Source organism: Colossoma macropomum, unplaced genomic scaffold, assembly GCF_904425465.1.
Source record: "Colossoma macropomum unplaced genomic scaffold, Colossoma_macropomum, whole genome shotgun sequence".
Lineage (NCBI taxonomy): Eukaryota > Metazoa > Chordata > Actinopteri > Characiformes > Serrasalmidae > Colossoma > Colossoma macropomum.
In genome coordinates, this window is record NW_023494809.1 from 5896591 (window position 1) to 5921098 (window position 24508).

The following is a 24508-nucleotide window of genomic DNA, read 5'->3' on the forward strand; positions in this document are numbered from 1 at the left end:
AGATTACCCAAGAGCACATTAATGTATTGATCGGATTACTGACAAAATCTGTTTTTCTGCAGTTATTGGATTATTTAGTGCATGTAAACACACTCGGCAGTTTAAGAAATAAATTCTTATTTCTGAGCTTTTGTCCATAAATACAGACCTAAGATGTAGTTCAAGATGATCCAGACAAAATGTTATTCTTCCAAAAATCATGTTTAGTTATTCAATTTTTCCACTAATACCTTAATTAGAAAGTTATTAATCTATGTAAGAATAAACACATTCAGGCATAACATTATGACCACCTCCTTGTTTCTACACTCATTGTCCATTTTATCAGCAGCACTGCTGAGTCTGATCCACTCAGACCAGCGCAACACACACTAACACACCACCACCACGTCAGTGTTACTGCAGTGCTGAGAATGATCCACCACCCAAATAGTACCTGCTCTGTGAGGGTCCATGGGGGTCCTGACCACTGAAGAACAGGGTAAAAGGGGGCTAACAAAGTATCAGAGAAACAGATGGACTACAGTCTGTAACTGTAGAACTACAAAGTGCACCTATATAGTAAGTGGAGCTGATAAAATGGACAATGAGCGTAGAAACAAGGAGGTGGTCAGAATGTTATGCCTGATCGATTTATAAAGACGTAAACAGAGTCATTCAGAGTGGTTTGGTGTGAAACGCTCTGTTCTAGAGAAACTTACTGAGTCAGAACTGTTCACAGTGGTGGTGATAGGAACCAGACGTCCACCTCTAAAAGCTCCCTCACAGAAAGTTCCTACATGAAATGGTTATGAATTCACTGCCTGATGACTGAGACACTGTTTTATAGTACTTTTTAAATTTATTCATGGCAGAGAGGCACATGTGTTCTTTGCATTCAAGAACATTCCTTATGATTTGCTCAGTATTTGTCTCAAGACCTTTAATACGTTTGTTCTTCGAAAATCTTTTGTGAATCCAACCTTAAGTGAGCTTGAGCAGGAAACATCTGAAAAGAACTCTAGAACTTGGGTTGAGAACCTCTGTTCTATTTCTGTATATGACCTTCACACAGTTATAGAGCATCTCCACACTCACAGTGTTGGTAAGAAAAGATACCCCCCCCACCCATCCAAATGCCATCCCACAGAAAAGACCACCGTCCTCACTCTTGTCCTCCTCCTGCCTGCCCAGGAGTTTTTCGACCTTCTTTGGGACGTCCCATCTGCTTCCTGGGGCCTTTTCCTCTACCACCACCACCTCCAGGACCTCCACTCCATCCTCCTCCTCCTCCTCCTCTTTTCCTCCTCTGTTGATGCCTCTGGCCCTGAGACTCCTCTTTAACAGCCTGAGCCCAAAGAGCATCAAAGCTGCCCGGCGCTTGGTAGCCAGGCTGGTTCGAGTCCAGTGGGTCTCTGGAGAGCAGAACCCAAATTCCAGGCACGTTCCTGCTGACAGTGAGGCTGTCCAGGCCGGCCCCCGGCTCCAGCGGCTCCCACTTCTCCTGCACCGTCCGGTAGAGCAGCCGGGTGCACTGGTGAAGGCCTCGGACAGCGCCTCTTCAGGATCTCCACGCAGGTGATGGTCTTCGCCACGCTCGGACCCACTCCTGTGAACACGATCTGCCTACACAAGCTTTCTCCAGAGGCTGGAGCACTTGTTTCTGGTTCCTCTGGAGTTCCGGCACTTTCCACAGGCGCCTTTCCCTCCATGCGGCCTAAAGCGAACTTCATGAGGTTGCGGATCTTGCTGCCGTCCCGCACCCGGACCTCAGGAGTGTTGGGCTGGAGGTTAGTGAAGGGACACGGGCACGGCTGCTCCACCACACCTGCTTTTCTGTAGTTCTCCATTGGTCACCTGGGGTTGGAGCTCACCTGTGTGCAGATTAAAAAAAAAGGAGTGTATATTTTCCCTACACTGTTATCAACTATAGTGTTAGTAATGATATGGATAAAAACAACTGCAATACATCCTGCAATAAAACAGACACACACTGTTTAACATGCAAAGACTGGTCTGCATGATTCTTGACCACAATCTTGGCCATTTCTGACCTTGTAACTACAATTTACATCTGGGTACAACTTGTCAGAGGACAGTTCCATACATTTTTCAGAATTTCTGCATAGTTCATTGCAGAGACACTTACTAAATCTGATGTCTTTACAGTGGTGGTGATAGGAACCACGGGTTACCATGACAACAAAACAAATATAGACATTTTATTTACTATTCAAAAGCACCAGTGAACCTACACAAGTCTTCTGAGCTTATATGGAATGTTGATGATGGGAAAATAGTGGTAAATATAAAAATAATTAAAAAAAAGTTTTATTTTGTTAGGCCTTCTGTCTAAATGCCTGAAATTGAAAAAATGTCTTGGACCAAAATCGTCTCAAAAGCATTTCATGTAGGAACTTTCTGTGAGGGAGCTTTTAGAGGTGGACGTCTGGTTCCTATCACCACCACTGTGAACAATTATGACTTGGCAAGTTTATCTAGAACAGAGCGTTTCACACCAAACCACTCTGAACCGCTCTGTTTACATCTAAAATATATAAGTATGCAGTAATTTTGAAAAACTGGTTCATCTTTAAGATAAAGACAAATCAAACTGTGACACTGAAACTGAATGTAAGGTCACTCTGTGGAGTCTTTTGAGGTTTATCAGTTTCTCCAAACCCTCAGATCCAGCAAAATCCACCGTTATGTCAGAAGGTGCACTCTTAAAAACCAGGGTTCTTCACTAAAGACAATGGTTCCATATAGAACCATGAACACTCAGTACCAGTTGCATCTTTAAATGGTTTATCGCATGGTGAAATGGTTCTTCTTTTTGATGGAGAATATGCTCTAAATGGTTCTATACAGCACCAAACAGGGTTCTGCTACTGTTACAAGCTTGACATGGTAAGAACAGCAGCAGAACTCTTTGTTGATGCTATATAGAAACATATACAACACATTCTCCATCACTCTAAAGAACCATTTCTCCATGAAAAGAACAATTTAATTCAAATATACAGATCCACTGTTTTTACTGAAGATCCCATGAAAAGCATCTTTTTAAGAGTGCAGGTGGAATTTTTGGGAACACAGCTTGTCTGTCTTAAATGTCCAATAACAGTCCGTTGGGCTTAAGCTGACTTCTTATTTTTACGTTCCACCTTAAATGCTGCAGCATTTACGTTATATTCGTAAGGCTATCTGCTGCAACATTTAAGGTGGAACGGAAATTTAGAACAAGATCTGTTCAGCTTTGTTAGCACTCTGCTGTTACCCGACACCCAGTCCTTCATAACCCTTTACTGATGGTCATTAACTTAACTACTTGAGCGCAATTCGTGTTGAATGGTCAGCAACATTTTCTCAATATAAACAGTATTACTGGTCATCATTATTGATTAGGAAACACCATTTAAACAGTGTAAAGACCCTGTACCTTTCACAGCAGCACCTGAACGCCAGCGGAGAGAAAACTACCTTATAAACAGCCCAACTTGCCCCAGATGGTCGTGCGGATCTGATTGACGCTGACCAGCTAGTAATACAACCAGCTAAGCTAAGCTACCTTAGCTATCTCGGTTTAGGCTGTATTAGCCCGTCATCCTGACAAACTGCAGCCGAAAACTTGTTCTACTCCGCGTTCTGCTTATCTAGTTCACATACTTGAAAAACTTGATGAACTGTCAGTTAGCCACCACAGCAGAGCAGCCACGTGGTGTTGGAGTGAAACGCACTTGCCGATAAGCGTTCGAATCTGCTGCAAACTGACGAAAGTGTTCATGGGAAATGTAGTTCAGCTCGATTACGCGTTACAGCATCTTTTACAATACATACAAATCTAAGTACAGTTCAGCTTAAGTCTTTTCGGTAACACACACACACATACACACAGACACACACACATGCACATATGTATATACATATATATATATATATATATATATATATATATATACTGGGTGAAAGTCAGAGACCACCTTTCGCCCATTTTATTTGCAGTCATAATGGCCATTAAATACAAGTTATTCATAGATTAAACATAAAATAATCCTCTTGCATAAGAAAAGAGAAAATCAAAGGACACACTAAGTGAAAAAAAACAAAATAACTGAAATCATTAAAAGCTACAGAGAAAATGGGGCTCCTGAGAACCACCTGGAAGACCTGGTCGACCCCAAAACTGCCCCCATCAGATAAACAGCACTTAAAGCTTTCATCTCTGAGAGAGAGGAGAAAATCAAGCTGCTTCAGATCTGAAAACATCCACAGGTGTTTCTGTCCATCCTTCCACTGTGAGAAGACGACTCAGCGCTGTGGGTCTGAAAGGATGTGTAGCTGATCAAGAAGAACCTCACTGAGAAAAGGAGACGGACACATCAAACAAAGAAGCTGAACGATGGACTGACCACCCCAGAGTCCAGACCTCAACACCACTGAATGTGTTTGATTACTTCAGAAAACGATCAACCAGCTTCTAAGACTGAACTTTGGAGGTGTGTCTGCAGATTCTTTGAGGAACTGAAAGTGAGTCTCCTGAAAAGAATGGAAGCTGGAATAAAGGAGAAGAGAGACTCACTGACACTCAGACAGCTGAGAGTAGATTTGGTTGTTGAGCTGTTCATGAATAACTTATATTAAATGGCTGTTTTGACTGGAAACAGAATAATCAAGTCAAGTCAAGTCAGCTTTATTGTCAATACTACAATATGTACAGGACATACAGAGTACTGAAAGTGCGTTACTCTCAGACCCCATGGTGTAAACACTAAACACTAATCATAAACAAAATAAACACTAATTGTAGAAAAATAGAATAATAAAAAGAAAAAATAGAAAAATAATAATAATATAAATAATCTAACTATAAGAAGGTCCTGAAATTAACACTAAAGTGCCATAAGGCACATACAGATTAAAGTCTGTGGGTATAAATAGTGCAAATATAAACAGTAGTGCAAATTGGAATGAGCTTATGGAGCTTATGATTGAAGAGTCTCTGACTTTTTAATGTCTAGAATGGAATTCTAGTTCAGTTTTATGTGCATGTGGCACTTTTTACAACAGACATGTATATTGCATTTCTATATTGCACTGGAAATGCCAGCACATTGTTGTTTATTTGTAATATAGATAACAAGCTAGCATGTTGCATGTATGTAAAGCCCAAGTAGCTTGTCTTCCTTGGCCCACAGACTGTTGAGGCGAGTGTCTAACCCTCACCCGTGACTATATATGGTATAGAGAGGATATTATCTCTTCCTTTTAAGTGCAGTTGCCAAACCACTGTTACAAAATTAGTGTTGCACTATATGTCCACTTATTCTCACTCACCACTTCAGCCCTGCACTGCCCAGAGGAGTCTGACACACTTCACTGGTGAAGGAGGTAAGATCACAATAACACTGTAAAGCTTCTACAATCAGCCTTTAAAGGCTGACAAAGGTTTCTCTCATTAGCTTTTGTTGTTTAAAAGGAGGGGCGGGGCTTCAGCTTCTCATACTTAAAGGGGAATTCCACCTATTTTGAGAATTGTCTGCGTAATTAAGTGGTTAAGATGTAAACAGACTCGTTCAGAGTGGTTTGGTATGAAACGCTCTGTTCTAGAGAAACTTACCGAGTCAGAACTGTTCACAGTGGTGGTGATAGGAACCAGACGTCCACCTCTAAAAGCTCCCTCACAGAAAGTTCCTACAGGAAATGGTTGTGAATTCACTGCCTGATGACTGAGACGCTGTTTTATGATAGTTTTGAGAAGATTTTGGCCTTTTTAATTTAGTGGGACATGCAGGGTGTTGTGAGGCCTCAAAAGAAGACTTTTCTTAAAAGAAATGTTTTTTCACATTTACCACTATTTTATCATCATCAACAGCACATAAAAACTAGCAACTAGCTAATCTATGGCGGCTGCACAGAGATGAAGTAAACACATCACAGCTCATTATTTGAATTTATGGAAAAAATGAATTTATCAAAAAAAGTCTGATGCTTCTGACCTTTCTCAAGGTCATGGCCAATTAATCTGGATGAAAAAGTGCTGTTTTTATATAAATATTTGTGTACATGACATTCTATGACATTGTTTGAACAATTGCCATATTTACGCTTGTTTTTTGGTATAAAAAATGTATGTTTTCAACATATATTTAATCCTTATTAATCCTAATCATTATTGTATTGTTTTGTTATTGTTGTTATTGTTACTATTATAAATTAGTTTACTTTTGTGATATTGTTATCATCCGAGTAGTAGAAAATACTGTGATATGAATTTGAGTTCATATCACCCACACCATGTGAAATCCATCCAAAAGCGATGTCAAAATTTAAAAAAACAAAAACACACACACATGTTTGCTTCTGTGAATTGCAGGGACATTACATAGACCACCATCCATTTCCTGCGGACCTACCCAAACCTTAACCATAATTACTGCTAGCCTAGGCCTAACCCTGACCCTCACTTTAACCTTTTCCTTACATGAAAACATGTCTTCACCTTAAAATTGAATGATTTACATTGTGGCGACCAGCTTGTGGTCCTCATAAAGAACGTCAGCGTCTGTACACTCTCAGAAATAAGGTACTAAACTGTCACTAAACTCCTGTCACTAGGGTGGTTCCCTCAAGGGTCCATCTCAGTACCTTTAGTCAGGGAACATAACTGAACCATAATCCACTGAAATGATATGTTCTAAGCTGTACTGACTCCACACACCCCGTCTCGTCTCCAGGCTTTTATTTTACTGTTCTGTTTAAAACATTCGGTTATGAAAAGGTACAAATACGAACTTTTCACCTGGAAAAACTTATTTAAGGATCACAATCAGACCTTAAAACCACTGTTGGACCTTTGAGGGAACATTTACACTGTTTGTACCTTGACGAACAAAAATGTACCTGAACAGAACCTTTATTTCTAAACCAGTCAATGCACCAGCAATATTCTTACACAAGTGACTATAAAATACAGAGAATAGGCTGAAGTGTTCCTTTAAAGCAGGAAAAACCTCATCTGAGATGGGGGGCTGTAACTCATACGTAGCACTTGAGCATCTTTATCTAAAGGTGTGCGCTTCTCTCCAGACAGAGCGAGGAAGAAGATGTCGGCTGTAGCTGAAGACCTGGAGGCCGAGCTGAGCTGCGCCGTGTGTTTGGACGTTTATAAAGACCCACGGCTGCTGACCTGCGGCCACAACTTCTGCCACGCCTGCCTGCTCAAAGTGTGGGAGAACCAGGGCGCCAACATGCAGAGATATTCGTGCCCAGAGTGTCGCACTGTGTTTGAAGACTATCCTGCCGCTCAGAGAAACATCAAGCTGTCCAACATCATTGAACGCATCCAGGCCAGCAGAGAACCGCCGTCCGAGGACAGCGTAGCTGGACCAGGTGGGCCGCAACGTAAAATACATTTTATCAGTTCAACCTGTGTGGCCTGTGAACCTGTTTGTCTTGTTTGTGTTTGTGTCTATTGAGCAGTCAGCCTTTTAAAAGGCTGGCTTTATTGCATACCTGTAAACGCTGAAAAAAAGAGCGAGGTCATTTGCATAGGCTGCAATAAAGGTTTGTTTATTTTGCGTTAGAGAGGCTTTACTTTTATATATCAAGTCACCAAACCAGAGGTCACGATGTGCACAATGCAAATATAGTCATTTTACTAAAGCCATCAGTGAACCTACATGTTTTAAAACCTTAATATTTCAGGCTTATTACACACTAAGGCTTATTATTCAGTAACTACAGGGACTTCATTGAAAACTGGCTGAGCTATTCTTACATTATAGTAGTGTGTAATAAAGCTTTGGGCCTGCTGGTGGGCTCTGGTCACTTAAGAGGTTAATATGTAATGTTGATGATGGTAAAAAAAAGCAGTGATTCTAAAAAAGTAAGATATTTTGGGACTATTTTGCCTCACAACACCCTGCATGTACCCCTCCATGAATAGATTTCTTTTAAATATATGTTTAAGGCCAAAACCTTTTCATAGCTATCATAAAACAGTGTCTCAGTCATCAGGCAGTGAATTCATAACCATTTCATGTAGGAACTTTCTGTGAGGGAGCTTTTAGAGGTGGACGTCTGGTTCCTATCACCACCACTGTGAACAGTTCTGACTCAGTAAGTTTCTCTAGAACAGAGCGTTTCACACCAAACCACTCTGAACGACTCCGTTTACATCTTAACCATTTAATTATGTAGAATTTTTGAAAAATACTAAGTACAGAGCCGAGGCCCTTTCCTTACAGGTGTTTTGTAGTAAGTAGTTTAATTGATTTTATTGAAATCATCCAAATGTCCTGTTATAAATGTGGTATTTACGCAATAGGTGATGTCAGGTGAGCTTTACAAGGCTGGCAGACCTGACTTTTACATATCAAATCTTAGGCCCAATCCCTTCTCACCCCTCTCCCTTACCACTTAGCCCTAGTCCTTCGTTTAGGGGTAGGGTGTCCTGACTCTTGTTCTAGAAGGGTTGTCTCATTTCATAGGGAAGATTTCAGCCACTACCCCTTGTAACTCAGTTCCACGGGGCAAGGTGACACTCAAAAACAAGGGGTAGGAGTAAAAATAAGAAATGGGACTGGGCCTTAGTGCTTTGAACCAAACCAGGAGGGGAAGAAAAAGAGAATTTCACCAGTTTTTCAAAATTTCTGCAGAGAAACTTGCTGACTTTGATTTCTTAACAGTGGTGGTGATAAGAACAAGGGGTTGCAATGTCTACAACACAAATATGGACATTTTATTTACTATCCAAAACCACAGTGAACCTACACGAACCTACAAGAAGTTTTCATAATAATAGAAACAACACTAATTAACAGTGTATTTCATCAGATGCAAATCTCACACTTCAATTTCAATTTTTTAATTTTTCTCATTTTTTTACAGTGCAGCGAAGCGCCGGAGATGCTAAGTGTGTGCTAATGAGGACAGAAGTGTGCGCTAATCACGGGAAGCCCTGGGAGTTTTTCTGCAAGGAGCACAAGGCCTGTCTCTGCACATCCTGCCTGGAGGAGCACAAAACCCACCAGTACCAGCCGCTGGAGGACGCTAAAGCTGTTAGCATGGACGTTCTGAAAGAAAACATCAGGAACCTGGAGGATTCACAGAAGCAAATGCAGACCAATGCGGAATGGCTGCAGGCTGCTAGCTCACGGCTAACCAGTGATCGTGCTAACCTGAGGGAGCAGGTGATACAGCTGTTTAATGACATACAAGAGACTCTCAATGTTGAGAAGGAGACCGTTTTAGCTCTAGTTGACAACGAGAGGGAAACGTCTCTCACACATTTAGAGTCTCGCACCAGGGAGGTGGAGAAGAAGAGAGAGGAGTTAGCACGGCTAATCACGGAGGCTAACGGACTGGTGGAAAAAGAGATATCCAGCAAAGACTTCATGGACCGTTTCGATGGGGTGCTGGAAAGGATGCTAAATGCAGATAAACGCGCCACACTATGCCGTGTGGAGAAGCGGGAGCTGGACAGGACTATTACTGGTCAGCTAAAGCAACATGGTCAAGCTGCTGTGAGGAATCTTAGCAAAGGGATACGTGAAAAACTAAGGCAGGAGAAAAGCACGCTAATGGAGCCTCCACGGTTGACACCGCAGAAAACAATCAGTTCCACCACTTCAAAGCCTTCTGTGCTACCAAAACCAGTCCGTTCCCCCACTCTGAAACCTTCCACCCATTTCACCTTGGATCCAAACACGGCCCACTGTAACATTAGCATATCTGACGACCTTTTATCTGCCCAGTGGGTGGCCCGTCCTTTGCCCCATCCGGCTCATCCGGAGCGTTTCCGGCTGCACCCGCAGGTGCTGTGTGGTCAGGGTCTGTCCAGAGGAGAGCACGCTTGGCAGGTGGAGGTGGGCGGGACTCGCAGGTGGGAGGTGGGGGTCACCTGTAAGAGCCGTGACCAGGCCTGGGTGGACTCCTGCATCAGCTGGGCTCTGCGCTGGGATGGCCGCCAGCTCCAGGCGTTCGAGGGACACAAGCGTTACTCCAACCCCAAACTCAGCACCATAAAGCAAGCCCCAGTGCTCATACAGGTCCACCTGGACTGTGGGCAGAAAACGCTGAGTTTCCTCACCGCAGAGGAGGGTCTCCTGCACAGATTCAGTATAAAAGCCTCAGGACCCGTCTTTCCAGGCTTCTATTTGGAGGAATCGTTTGTGAAAATCAAGAAGCAGGAAATTATCCAAAAAACAATAATTACATGAATTTTAGAGTGACTGTTTTCAACCATGCTTAATATGACTGTAGAGATATAGATCTCTCTACAGTGGTGGTGATAGGAACCAGGGGTCGCCATGACTACAACACAAATATAGACATTTTATTTACTATCCAGAACCACCAGTGAACCTACACGAGTCTTCTGAGTTTATATGGAATGTTGATGATGGAAAATAGTGGAAAATCTGAAATAATAAGTTTTCTTTGGGGACTATTTGCCTCACAGTAACCTGCATGTACATTATATCTATCATAATGTCTCAGTCATCAGGCAGTGAATTCATGACCATTTCATATAATAACTTTCTGTGAGGGAGCTTTTAGAGGTGGAAGTCTGGTTCCTATCACCACCACTGTGAACAGTTCTGGCTTGGGAAGTTTCTCTAGAATGAAGTGTTTCATATCAAACTACTCTGAACGACTCTGTTTACATCTTAACCTCTTAATTGTGCAGAAATATTCTCAGTACACAAAGTCCCCATGCCCAATGCCAAGCATGGGCTACACGGGTATAAAGCCCCCCAGCAGCACTGGAGCAATTATTTCTCCATGTGTGAGTGCTATACAGACAGAGAAATAAGCTCCAACCACAGACTTTAGGTCTGTGGTCAGTAGAAACCACTGAAAGGGCTCCAAAAGAAGAAGAAGAACAACAACAATGATGCAGCAGTGAACTTTTGTGTATGATGTGTAACATTGAAAAAGTTTTTTTGAAGCAATTAGATGTGTTTCTATTATCAAACAATTTATATGAGAAGTTTCAGTCAGGTTTTGGTTCTAACCATAATACTGAGACAGCATTGGTTAGTGTTGTGAATGACCTCAGGCTCAGTGCTGATGCACAAAGTCCTTCTATTCTGGTTTTATTAGATCTTAGTGCAGCTTTTGATACCATTGATCACAAGACTCTAATCCACCGTCTTGAATGCTGGGTAGGCCTCTTGGGCACAGTTTTAGAATAGTTTAAATCATATTTAATGATCAGAAAGTTCTTAGTTTCTGGGAAATCATCATCAACATTTTTGTGGAGTCCCTCAAGGTTCAGTTTTAGGGCCTTTGCTTTTCTCCTTTTTTTTTTCTCTTTTTAGTTGCCTCTAGGTGATGTCATTAGGAAACATAATTTTTCATACGCGGATGACACACAAATGCATTTCCATTCCAGTTGATAATCAAGACTCTGTTTACAGCCTGACCAGCTGTGTGTCAGATATTTTGGCTCCTCTTTATTATTATTCTTTATTCTATATTCTACTTATTTTATTTTACTTTTCCCTCAGTTTGATACTGTTCAGTGTGTTACATGTGATACGTGTTGACTCACCAAGACAAGCTACATAGCACCAAAAAGAGTTCTACTACGGTTATGATGTCAAGCTTGCAATAGAAGAACGCTTTCTGGCGATATATAGAACCCTTTTCAAAAATGTGCTATATAGAACAGCACATTCTCCATCAACCTAAAGAACCCTTTAACCATGCATAGAACCCTTTAATCATACAAAGGGTTGTCTGAGTGCAAATTGTTCTATACAGAACCAGTTTCTTTGCTAAAGAACCCTTGAAGAACCATCTTTTTAAAGTGTGTAAGCTAAAAGCTTCACTAATTGCAAAAAGGGTTCTATATAGTACCAAAAAAGGGATCTGTGGCTTGTAACAACAGTGCAACCATTTTGGTGCTATACAGAACCTTTTTAAAATGTGCTATACAGAACCATCTATAACACATTCTCCATCAATCTGAAGAACCAGTTCATGATGCTTTAATCATGCAAATCAAGGTTCTTTTAGTGGTCATGGTTCTATCTATCTAAACCAGTTTCTTGGCTGAAGAGCCCTTGAAGAACCATCTTTTTTAATCATGCAAAGGGTTCCTTGAGTGTTCATGGTTCTATCTAGAACCATTTTCTTTACTAAAGAACCTTTGAGGAAAGTGGGCTGGAAGGCTGTGAAGGTTTATAAGAGATGATGCTCTGAGCGTCACGTTTTCTTCCCAGTTCAGGCTCCGCTTTCTTTAAGTTTCGCTTTCCTGCGCGTGACGCAGTTTCGCTTTCCGTTCTGTCCGTATAAATAGCGCCCCGCGCGGACACGAGCAGGACCGCAGGCGGCGCGAGCTCCCGGCAGCGCGAGCGCTTATTATTTTCTGCATGAACAGGTGAGTTATGATCTACTTTAATGTAACATTTTCAGTCTGACATACTCCGTTACTGATGCAGTGACCTGCTGTGTGTGCTGTGCGGTCACCTCGGCGGGACACCACAGCTATACATATGCTTATGTATCTGCTCTTTGCTGCATTAGTGACCCTGAACAGCAGCGGGATAAACCCTGCAGGCCTGTAGGAGTCGCATTAGGGTGAACTCAAAAACTCAAAAGGCTTATATATTCGTATATTCATATCTGCTGTGCTTTTATGAGGAAGCCATGCAAATGTGTTAAACTGTTAGAACTGAGGTTCTATTTGGATATTACAGGCACTGCAACACAGTCAAGCACTCAAGGTGTTTGTTTTTTCAGGTGGGACAGACTTTGTTTGTCTTCAAAAGTAGGACAGTGCTTTAAGCTAATAGAAAATATATTTGTTATAGCCTGCAGGCAGGATTATAATATCCTATGCAAAGCAACAGGACATTTCAAATTTGACTGAATAAATAACAAACTTTAGCCAGTTCAGTTCCTGATTACACACACACACACACACACACACACACACACACACACACACATATATATATATATATATATATATATATTGGAAAGAAGAACAAAACATACTTTCCTTTTACTGTCTATTTGGTCTATTCATCATAACTGGGAGTCTATGTGAGGAACAAGGGATGAAAAAATGACACATAGAGGAGTGCGGGTCAGTGTGGCTGTGGATTAGAGTTTGAGGACCTGCCCTGAGTGAGGACATGTGGATTGGTGGCTGTTGGGCAAAGAAGTAATAGACTTTGTGCGTGGTGGCAAAAATGAATGGGAGTCTATGGTAGAAACGAAGGATGGAAAAAAAGACAAACAGAAGAGTGCGGGTCGGAACAATACTGAATTTGTGCTTGGGGGCCTGCCCTGAGATAGCATATGCGAAACGGTAAAGGGCAACAGGCATTTTCAAATTAGGTTTTGTTCCAACAGCAGCGATACATGCATATATATGTATATGACTGTTATGGTTAAAAGGTGCAGTATGCAAGTCTGGAGACTGATTGTTCATTTTGAACTCAAATTCATGGACGTGCGTTGCCAAGGTGAACAACACTGGACTGTCGAATTTGTTTTTCTAGATCTTCGTGGCCATAAAACCCTTCGCAAACATTGTACGGACAAATACCTTGATAATGCTAATCTAAATCTGGCCCTGATGATTCCACAGATTATCTTTGGCCTGTAGTCAGAAAGGTAGGCTGACAGCAGTCAGCTAATGTTGGTACCTGTACTTACATAATTAGGCCTGTTATGAATTATCCACGATAACTGGTACCTGTACGCGCACAATACAATAACAGGTGCATGTACATACATAATTAGGCCTGTTATGAATACACTGATAACTGTTACACTCCACGGTGGTCATCACATGTTAACAGGGGTCAGTATGTGGGTGTAATGAAAATATACTGCAACATTTTCATGAAAAGGTAGAGTTCAGCCCACTCAGAGTGGTGGAGTGAGGAGCAGGACTGCTGTGTGTTCTTTCAAAGACTGCTAAAAATGTGCTAATAATAAATACTAAAAAACACCGGTGGCTCGCATCACCTACACACTTAAAAAAGGTGGTTCTTCAAGGGTTCTTTGGTAAAGAAAGTGGTTCTATACAACTCTAAGAACCTTAGCATGATGAAAGCGTTCTTCAGATTGAAGGAGACTGTGCTGTAGATGGTTGCATATAGAACGATTTTGAATAGGGCTCTATATAGCATCAAAAAGGGTTCTTCTATTGTTACAAGCTTGACATTGTAACGATATAAGAACTCTTTTTGGTTCCATATAGAACCCTATTTAAAAAGGTTCTATATACAACCATCTAGAGCACATTCTGAAGAACCCTTTCACAATGCAAGGAACTCGTTAATCGTGTTCACAGTTCTACATAGAACCATTTTCTGTACTAAAGAATCCTCGAAGAACCATCTTTTTAAAGCTGTAGCATGTCCAGCAACAGTGCAACGGTACTTAAACCCACTTTGTGAAATAATTTTGTGACAATATATTGTTTTATACTGGCCATCTCTTTAAAAATTATACAAGAAAAGCTATTTATGTTTGAGTTCTAGTCTATAAATCCTAAAATTGCATAATAAAGGCGTTTTAATCTTGTGCTTGGTGGAATCAGACGCATTTCATACTATGGCCACACCCACAACAATGGTGCCAGGCCAATAAAAACAAAGGCCGAATGACAAGCACTCTTATGGTAATGATTCATAATTGTTACATTTGCTTGGCTCCTGTCACTCAAAGAGTAGCGCAGCATTAAGCCTATTCATCCCACTTTACCTAATGTCTCACTTTTGCTGAACTCATCCAATTAATATGTATGTGAAACCTGTATCATGTAACTTTGCTGAAAGTCATACTGGATGTAAAACCTGAATTCATTTTATATATATTTTTTCTGTTGAAATTTAAAGTGTGAAAAACTGGGCATCATGGCAGTCAATGAGCTGAAGAGCTACACTGAGAGTAAAAAGTGTATCTTGAAGAAGCACCACTTCAGAGACAGCAAGCTCGTGATTGATGGATGCAATTTATACCACACTGTTTACTTCGCCTCTCACTTGGATCAAGAACACGGCGGAGAATATGAAGGTTTTGAGAAAGCGGTGAGCTGTTTCTTTAGGAACCTCAGAGAATGCGCCATTAAGCCTTACGTTGTGCTCAGTGGAGAGGATGAGATCAGTGACAAAACGTTTGGCGCCCTGAAGAAACGAGCTGACATCAGAATCAAAAAGGCTCATTCCTTGTCCAGAGGGTGTCCCCGAAACGTCCTACCAATCCTCATCAAAACTGTGTTCATTCAGCTCCTCAGGAAGCTCAAGGTGCCATTTATTCAGTGTGTTGCCAAGGCTGACTGGGAGGCCGCAGCTTTGGCCAACGAGTGGAACTGCCCGGTTCTGTCCAACAACACTGACTTCTACATATATGACATCAAGGGAGGGTTTTTACCCCTTTATTGTTTCCAGTGGAGGAACGTGATGCTGACTAAGAGGTCTGACAAAAAATTCATTCCCGCCAAACTGTTTTCAGTTGAAAAACTTTGTGGCACTTTCAGCTGCATGAACAAACAACTTCTCCCTATTTTGGCCACCATCTTGGGCATCAACAACACTGACCTGGACAGAGGAATGTTTCCAAATTGGGCGGAGTTCTCAGTTAGTGCTGAAGAGATCAGGTATGTTGATGGCTTGCTCAAGTGGCTGTCCGGCTTTGAGGGCCCAGTAGAGGCCATTTGTGCCCTCATGGGCTGCCTCACAAACTCAGATGATTCGGCTACTGTCATCAAAGCTCTCACTGAAGGACTTCAGGTCTACAGCCTCGCTCCAAGCTCCATAGCTAAGTTCTTCATAAGCGAGAAACCACAGAGCAGGCTTCCAGGTCCTTTACAGAGCCTGCCGGAATGGACCCTCGAGCCTTTGGCCAAGGGCAAGCTCAACTCCATGATCACTGATGTCCTAGCAATGCAGAAGATCATTCTAAACATTTCTGTTGAGAATTTTCAGCTCTGCAGCAGCAATCTGACCTCCCAGCCCATACGACAGGTCATTTATGGCTTACTGCTGTGCACCAGGCAGAAAAATGGCAGTGGGGACGACTCACCTGAAGCAGAGGTAGAGGAGTATGACCGGGAGGGGCTAAAGCTAACCAGCTCCAGGGTTGCAGCAGTCCTTCCAAGCCTGACCATTCCAGACCTTCACCTGGACACACTGTGGGAGGTAAAGCAGTAGATGCTTCATTATGGTTGGTGAAGATGATCACACTCAGTTACCAGTTTAATTTGTCCACCCACCTTGTAATATTGGCAGTTTTATCAGAAACATCTTGTTGGGAATGTAAGGGGTTAATGCTTTGGAAACGCAGTGCATTGTGGATATTGTAGTGCATGCTGTAGTAGTCGCCGGGTGCTGCAGCCTCGAGCAGCACGTAAAGTTTCCTCTCTCGCTCCTCCGCTCCTTTTTCTTTTATTTAACACAGCCACTCGTTTTTATTTTTGTGTTATGCCTAAGCTGTCTGCAATAAACACCCAATTCTTTGGGGTAATTCTGCCTTTGACCTGTCTTTGCGGTGGAAATGAACTAAAGTTTGGGTATTACCCCAGAACGGGTGGAAAAGCTGAAGCCGTTCTGGCCCAGGAGCTAGCAGGTGAAGCAGCTCCCCTGAGCCTCATGACCACGGTCGAAAGGCAGAAATCAGGAAAAGGTAACAGTCTGCCATCCAGGTGCACTTTGTAGGTGTACAGTTGTAGACTATAGCTCATCTGTAACTGTGCAATCAATTTAGTGACCAGGGAGGTGGTCCCAAGAAGAGATCATGGTCTTGCAAGGCCCCTGGGCACAAGAGTCCTAGGAACCCAAATTATAACAGTAATGCATGTACAAAAATATATATTATATATTTGAAAAACACAAGGCCCTAAAAGTAAGATTAAACAAGATTTCACATTGAAAAATGAGCTTAATTAAAGTGTGATTGGGTCTATGTTGTGGAAAAAAATGCTTTTGGTGTAAAATTTAAAGATTCAAGTCATTATTTCTTACCCTTTTTCTTTAAAGGTATCCCAATTGAATGGCAACAACAAAATATCATAAAAAACAGGAAATGAAAACTAATCCAGCATGTTGAAATATCTTGTGTTGCACTTATGCAGTACAAGGAATCACAATAGACTTGTTTCTGGCAGTGTTTCTGGCAGAACTCAAGGGTAGTCTGTATTGTCACCTATTCCTACCTAGGATTAGGGGGTGCATGACTTTTAAACTTCGACATTTATATCATGAAACTTGAGTTGATGTTGTCTACTCACTGACGATGTCATGAATAAAACTTTCCAACGAACCCTGGAACATGTCGCTAGCCTTCAGGGAACCAGAGATACAAACCCCAGAATCTCACAAATTTGTATCTGACTTAGGCGCACCCTAACCGGCCTTGCCAAAATGTTGGTCCGGAGGTCCGGAGAGCCAGAGAAATTTAGAGCTCTGTAACTCAGCAAAAATAAGAGTAACTGACTGGTGTTATACCCCCTTTCCAACCACACTCCGGAAACCAGAGATAACAATGTTCAGTATGTGATGTTTGAAGCACTGAAGATCAACAGAGAAACTTCACAGGTCGGTAGAACGTGATGCTCCCTTCCCCTGCTAGCCTTCAGGAAACCAGAGATTTGGACCCTGAAATCATCAGGTTCCTCACCTGCTGTCTTCTCTGAGACATCTGTATTGTTAGTGTCATAATCAAGTGATCAGCGACTAGTCGACCTCAGCTTAAAGCGTCGTCGCCGAGCAGTAAAGTCGACAAGTCTGTGCAGCCACTACGTAGGATACATTCTCTGAGTGGACAAGTGTAAAGCTACAAAGTGCACCTACAGTGGGGTGCGAAAGTTTGGGCAGCCTTGTTAATTTTCCTGATTTACCTTTATAAATCATTGATTGTTTGGATAAAAAAATTCCGTTAAATATATCATATAGGAGACAAACACAGTGATACTTGAGAAGTGAAACGAAGTTTATATGAATTACAGAAAGTGTGCAATAATTGTCTAAACAAAATTAGGCAGGTGCATAAATTTGGGCACCAAAAAAAAAACCTTAACTCAATATTTAGTAGATCCTCCTTTCGCAGAAATAACAGCCTCTAAACGCTTCCTATAGCTTCTAATGAGAGTCTGGATTGTGGCTGAAGGTATTTTAGACCATTCTTCTTTACAAAACATCTCTAGTTCATTCAGGTTTGATGGTTTCCGAGCATGGACAGCTCTCTTTAAGTGACACCACAGATTTTCAATAATATTCAGGTCTGGGGACTGAGATGGCCATTCCAGAACGTTGTACTTGTTCCTCTGCATGAATACCTTAGTAGATTTTGAGCAGTGTTTAGGGTCGTTGTCTTGTTGGAAGATCCAGCCCTGGCGCAGCTTCAGCTTTGTCACTGATTCCTGTACATTGATCTCCAGAATCTGCTGATATTGATTGGAATCCATGCGTCCCTCAACTTTAACAAGATTCCCAGTCCCTGTACTGGCCACACAGCCCCACAGCATGATGGAACCACCACCAAATTTTACTGTAGGTAGCAGGTGTTTTTCTTGGAGTGCTGTGTTCTTTTTCCTCCATGCATAACGACCCTTATTATGCCCAAATAACTCTATTTTAGGTTCATCAGTCCACAGCACCTTATTCCAAAATGAAGCTGGCTTGTCCAAATGTGCTTTAGCATACCTCAAGCGGCTCTGTTTGTGATGTGGGCGGAGAAAAGGCTTCCTCTGCATCACTCTCCCATACAGCATCTCCTTGTGTAAAGTGCGCCGAATAGTTGAACGATGTACAGTGACTCCATCAGCAGCAAGATCATGTTGTAGGTCTTTGGTGCTGGTCTGTGGGTTGACGCTGACTGTTCTCAACATCCTTCGCTTCTGTTTATTCGAGATTTTTCTTGGTCTGCCACTTCGAGCCTTGACTTGAACTGTGCCTGTGGTCTTCCATTTTCTCACAATGTTTCTCACAGTGGAGACTGAAAGCTGAAATCTCTGAGATAGCTTTCTGTATCCTCCCCCTAAACCATGACGGTGAACAATCTTTGTTTTCAGGTCATTTGAAAGTTGTTTTGAGACTCCCATGCTGCGACTCTTCAGAGAAGACGCAAAGAGGAGAAAAACTTACAATTGCCCCCCTTAAATACTCTTTCTCATAATTGGAGTCACCTGTGTATGGAGGTCAAGGGTCACTGAACTTACCAAACCAAATTTGATTTCCAAAAATTAGTTCTAAAGGTTTTGAAATCAATAAAATGACAACAGTGCCCAAATTTATGCACCTGCCTACTTTTGTTTAACCAATTATTGCACACTTTCTGTAAATCATATAAACTTCATTTCACTTCTCAAGTATCACTGTGTTTGTCCCCTATATGATATATTTCATGAAGTTTTTTTATCCAAACAATCAATGATTTATAAAGGTAAATCAGGAAAATTAACAAGGCTGCCCAAACTTTCGCACCCCACTGTATACTGTAGACATTTCTGATAAAATGGCCAATGAATGTAGAAGGGAGGCAGACCTAATAAGCCAGCAATGCTTATGTTATGTATTAATGTTGTAAGTCAGAACTGTAGAAAACCTCTTCTTTCAGAGAAAGAAAGCACTCATGCAGGCTGAGGCACATATTTGTAAGACTAAGTTAAAGCTAATATGTGGTAATAGGATGATAAAAACACTAATAGGTGGTTGGTGTAGTGTAGTGGGTAACACCTCTGGGTAAGCTGGGTAAGCACCCTATACTATACCAATAAGAGTCCTTGGGCAAGACTCCTAACACTACCGTCACCTACCTGTGTAAAATGTAAAAGTGTAAGTTGCTCTGGATAAGAGCGTCTGCCAAATGCTGTAAATGTAATTTAGCATGATGCACAAAACATTGGTTTGTCTACACACACACACACACACGACAACATTACAGTTTCCCAGTGCAGCTGCATTAAGGCTGTTCTTTTATCTTCTAGACATCCTGGCATTTGCGGCTCCGGATTTTCTTGGACACTTTGGGCGTTTTGCAAGTACCTGAGCGGCTCCTCGTCCTTCCCAGCCTGCAGCTGGCTGTGTACGTCACATGCTACTGGCTGAAGCACGCCCAGCCTGAGCCCAAACCAGAATTCTTCTGGGCCTTGCTGGTCGGCCTGGTGTACGGAGAGCTGTCCAGAGATCCACTTACAGAGAAAGGTGAATATACAGCTTCTCTGGCTTTAATAAATCATGATCAAGGCATAAGGTACTGTAATCCAGCGTCTCAGTGAACAGGGTCAAATTCTCTTATAACGTTTACTCTGCTGTAATATCAGCTTTACAGCCTTTCAGCCCATTTTAATCTGTGGTGTTCTGCAGGGACACTTAAAAAAGATGGTTCTTCAAGGGTTCTTTATTAAAGAAAATGGTTCTATATAGAACCACAAATACTCAAAAGAACACTTTGCCTGATCAAATGCATTGTTAAAGTGTTCTGCAGATTGACGGAGAATGTGCTGTAGATGGTTCTATATTGAACCTTTTGAAAAAAATGCTTTATACAGAACCCAAAAGGTTACATACAGTTCTATTGTTATGATGTCAAGTTTGTAACAACAGAAGAACCCTTTTGGGTGCTATATGGAACCCTTTTCAAAAAGGTTCTATATAGAACTATCTATTTTCCATCAATCTGAAGAACCTTTTCATGATGCAAAGAACCCTTTAATCATGCAAAGGGTTCTTTGAGTGTTCATGGTTCTATATAGAACCATTTTCTTTACTAAAGAACCCTTGAAGAACCATCTTTTTTACTACAGTTTCCAGCTTCCACCTGCATTTGTTTTTCTCACTGACCTTCCCTTGACTGTCCGGGGATGAGGTCAGGAGACATCTAGAACTGGCTTTATTTTCCAGAATCAATTTTGAAGTTGACTCTGGCAAAATCTTCTGTAACAAAGAAAGTCAATGAGACGAGTGTTTAACCTCTTTCTGCAGTGCCCCCTAGAGACCATTCCGCTGTTGGACTCATTATTATTATTGATATTTCTCATTAATGTAATTAGATCACATATTTTGTCCTGTAACTCTGTTATCAGGTGAACACGGAGTCGGTTAGCTCTCATAAATGTTATGATGTGTGTTGAGCTGCTAGTGAGCAATGAAGGGTGAAAATAGTACTGAATGATTTGGTGGAAATATCTAATTGCGATTTTTATCAATCATATTGCGACTTAAGTGATATAAATTCCGATTATTTACTATAAATTGATTTTCAGACCTGTTACCAACAACACAATAAAACCACTTTTTCTAGCTTAAGGCTCGACCCCTAATGTTGTGCGCCAGACAGCTAGCAAGTTGTGGTTGTGATGTCACAACAGATAGAGGTTTGGCTGCCTCTGATTGGTCTAACTAGCAACAAACTCTGTGTTTTAGGTTAAACGTCCCCACTTAAAACTTTTTTTGATAATGTAGGCTATGATTTAAAAAAATCGCTATTTCAAAATTGCATTTCCTTAAATTGCGATTTTGATTTGACAACTGAAATGGGGCCACATTTAGTTTCTTCACTTTCCATCAGCTGCTGGCTGACTAAATACCCTGTTCCAGTGCTTGCAATGTAATATAAACAATAGCCGGCTTGTTAATGAGGTGAATTAATTAGATTCTGTGCTTCACTCATATCATTTTTTTTCCCTTCCTGCTCTGCAGAGCTGCCAAAAAGGCTGAGGAACCTGAAAAGCCGTAAAGAGGAGACTCCTCTGGACCTGGAGGCAGCTCACGCTTACAGTCAGTGGCAGGGCAGTCTGAGGGACAGTATCTGCCTCAACCAGCTGCTGAACAATCCAGTGCCTGAACCAGAATACGCACGGTAAACACCACCTCCTCCTTCCACACCTTCTAAGCTGAATAATCACCACTTCTGTCTTATTATGACTCACTTAAGCGTGATACATCTCACCATGTGTGTGATTAATACCTGCGCCAGGATGCAGGTGTGCATGAAATAGCAACCAAGAGAAAAAACACAAAACACTCAAACATTAAGAGAAGGAGTTTTACGAAGGAGGCAAACCAAAACTAAAAAGAGAAAGAGAAAAAAAAGGGGGGGGGGGCAGTGGTTATGATTCACCGCTAGCCTTTAGAACAGGTTAAAGGAACATAAAGGAATATTCTGGCACTGTTTCAACCCAAACACTCAAAATGTCGTTTACTATTGAGAATAAACTTGACTCGTTTCTCCGAACTTAAAAAAGAACAGAAAACTCACTGACTCAAAATTATCATAGAATTATAATATTATAACAGAAGCTGGTTTCTATTATAAATATGTTTTACAGCCTGTTCCTTCATAATGTTCAGGGAATCTTACTGAAATCAGATACTCAATAATTCATAGTAGTTACTGAATAATTCATAGTAGATACTGAATAATTCATAGTAGATACTGAATAATTCATAGTGGTTACTGAATATTTCATAATGGGTAATGAATAATTCATAGTAGATGCTGAATAATTCATAGTGGTTACTGAATATTTCATAATGGGTAATGAATAATTCATAGTAGATACTGAATAATTCATAGTGGTTACTGAATATTTCATAATGGGTAATGAATAATTCATAGTAGATGCTGAATAATTCATGGTGGATACTGAGTTATTCATTACAGTTAATGATTAATTCATCATAGCTCCTAATTCATAGTAGATAGTGAATAATTAATAGTAGTTACTGAATAATTAATAACATTTACTAGTGGTTACAGAGCTTCTCAAGATTAATAACTGAATAATGTTTTCTGCTGTTAAGGTTGTACAGTGGGGTGCTGGTACACGGCGTAACCCGGGAGCTGAAGAGGGGCATCACTACAGAATCCCTGCTGGCCAGAGCCCCTTGCGCTCGGCAGCTCTACCAGCAACTGAGGGAAGCCGTGGAGCTCGAGCTGGACGATGACATGAAGACGAGGCTCAGAGCGGGCAGAGAGAGGCCAAGCGACAGTCCAGCGGGCAAGAAGTGTGCAGACGACCTGAGCACCATGTTTGAGCATCTGATGGACAAAGAAGAGGAGGATGATGAAGATCCACGTGGGAGAAGGAAGAAGAGCGAGGGCAGTAAACATGAGGACGAGATGTACGAACAGACCTGCAGCATTCGCACCAGACACAGGAGCAGGTCTCACAAAACAAACCCCAGATCCAAGAAATACGAGAACTCCTGCTGGGAATGAAATCTGGAGGCCAGCCAGGAGGAGTCACCTGTCCCAAACTGACTGACTGACCAATGAGAAACCAGTTTGCTTTTGTTGTGCACTACTCACTTCAACATATGAAATATTTCTATCGCTACAGCTCTGATGTTAATCAATCATGTGTTTTTAATTCATATATTCGACTAAATTGCACTTTAAGGATGTACATTAAGCTAAATCATGTATAAATCTATAAATATTTACATTTTTATAAGTGTTATTATTAGTAAATTATTTGATGATTCTCTCAATGTAGTATTACTTATGGTGTCAGTGTTTTACCAAGAGTTATTACTGTTTTCATGATCACTATGCAATAAAGTCTGTGGCATTTATGAGACAAACTATCATAGCGATGCAACTTACTGTTGTTTTCAAATGTCTCAAATTTTAAAACAAATAATTGGTTCTGTTTGACCCTGTGGATATATGAACTCATCTTAGTATTTGTTTAATTAAAAAATAAAAAAATAAAATAAATTGTGCAATTTTGTCTAAACCAAATAGCTTCTGAAGATCTGCAGGCTGGGCTGTGCTCTGCCGTGTGTTTGGACATTTATAAAGATCCATAACTGTTTACCAGTGACCACAACTACTGGACTACTAGAGCTCGGCCTTCGGTTCAAGTCGTAAATGTCAACACTCACCTCTAAAACAATGCTATTCACAATACATATGTTTGAATGTTCTAGATTAAACACAGACATTTGAAGTTTGTAAAAGACATTTAATATATTTTATCAGAACTTTGTAACAGATATCATATATCTGAACTTGTATGTATCAGTTTTACAGTGACTCAGTAAAGAGTTTTGACACAGAGCTGCAGCCACTGTTTTACATTCCTAACAACTACCTGAAACACTGCTTAGACTACGGCTCATGCAGAGATTGAATACAACAAACTTGAAAATTATAAATAAACATGAGATAAAATTACAAACAGGTTTCTTTTTATTTCACAGAAATCATTAAGCCTTCTCTGAAGATCTAGAAAGCCCTGAAGGTCCAGAATGTGGGAGGACCAGGGCACCAACCTGCAGAGATATTCATCTCCCCTTTAAATGGAACATGGAATAGTTTGTACTTGTTTATATCAATGTGCGTGTAAAATAAGTTCCTCCACTTTTGTACTGGATTGCTGTGGGACTAAAAAGACCCAAAAATCCATTGTTCTCTTAGTCCACCAGGTGGTGCTGAGGAGCTCCCCTCTCTGATAAGGTCCCTGACAGGCATTTAAGGCCTTTAATATAAGCCTGTTTTAAATGTTGTTTGTCTAAAAGCATCTGATAAATATGTAAATATAAGGACTGTTTTG

At 41.1% G+C, this 24508-nt stretch overlaps 3 protein-coding genes across 3 annotated transcripts; 2 read left to right on the forward strand and 1 right to left on the reverse strand.

Annotated features, from left to right (window-relative positions):
• Nucleotides 1-719: 719 nt before the first annotated feature.
• Nucleotides 720-3652, reverse strand: rpp25l (ribonuclease P/MRP 25 subunit-like). Its single transcript, XM_036558368.1, is given in 3 exon segments — nucleotides 720-1531; nucleotides 1533-1853; nucleotides 3422-3652. Coding segments are annotated over 2 exon segments (684 nt in total). The 5' UTR covers nucleotides 1830-1853; nucleotides 3422-3652; the 3' UTR covers nucleotides 720-1144.
• Nucleotides 3653-5310: 1658 nt separating this feature from the next.
• Nucleotides 5311-12574, forward strand: LOC118798511 (E3 ubiquitin-protein ligase TRIM39-like). The gene is made up of 5 exons (XM_036557890.1): nucleotides 5311-5370; nucleotides 7069-7371; nucleotides 8872-10150; nucleotides 12290-12370; nucleotides 12517-12574. Exons 2-5 carry the CDS (start codon nucleotides 7086-7088, stop codon nucleotides 12572-12574), a joined length of 1704 nt encoding a protein of 567 aa, XP_036413783.1. The 5' UTR covers nucleotides 5311-5370; nucleotides 7069-7085.
• LOC118798867 (protein asteroid homolog 1-like) lies at nucleotides 12311-23957 on the forward strand. Its single transcript, XM_036558465.1, has 5 exons — nucleotides 12311-12370; nucleotides 14847-16148; nucleotides 19934-20150; nucleotides 21648-21807; nucleotides 22752-23957. Exons 2-5 carry the CDS (start codon nucleotides 14865-14867, stop codon nucleotides 23167-23169), a joined length of 2079 nt encoding a protein of 692 aa, XP_036414358.1. The 5' UTR covers nucleotides 12311-12370; nucleotides 14847-14864; the 3' UTR covers nucleotides 23170-23957.
• Nucleotides 23958-24508: the final 551 nt, after the last annotated feature.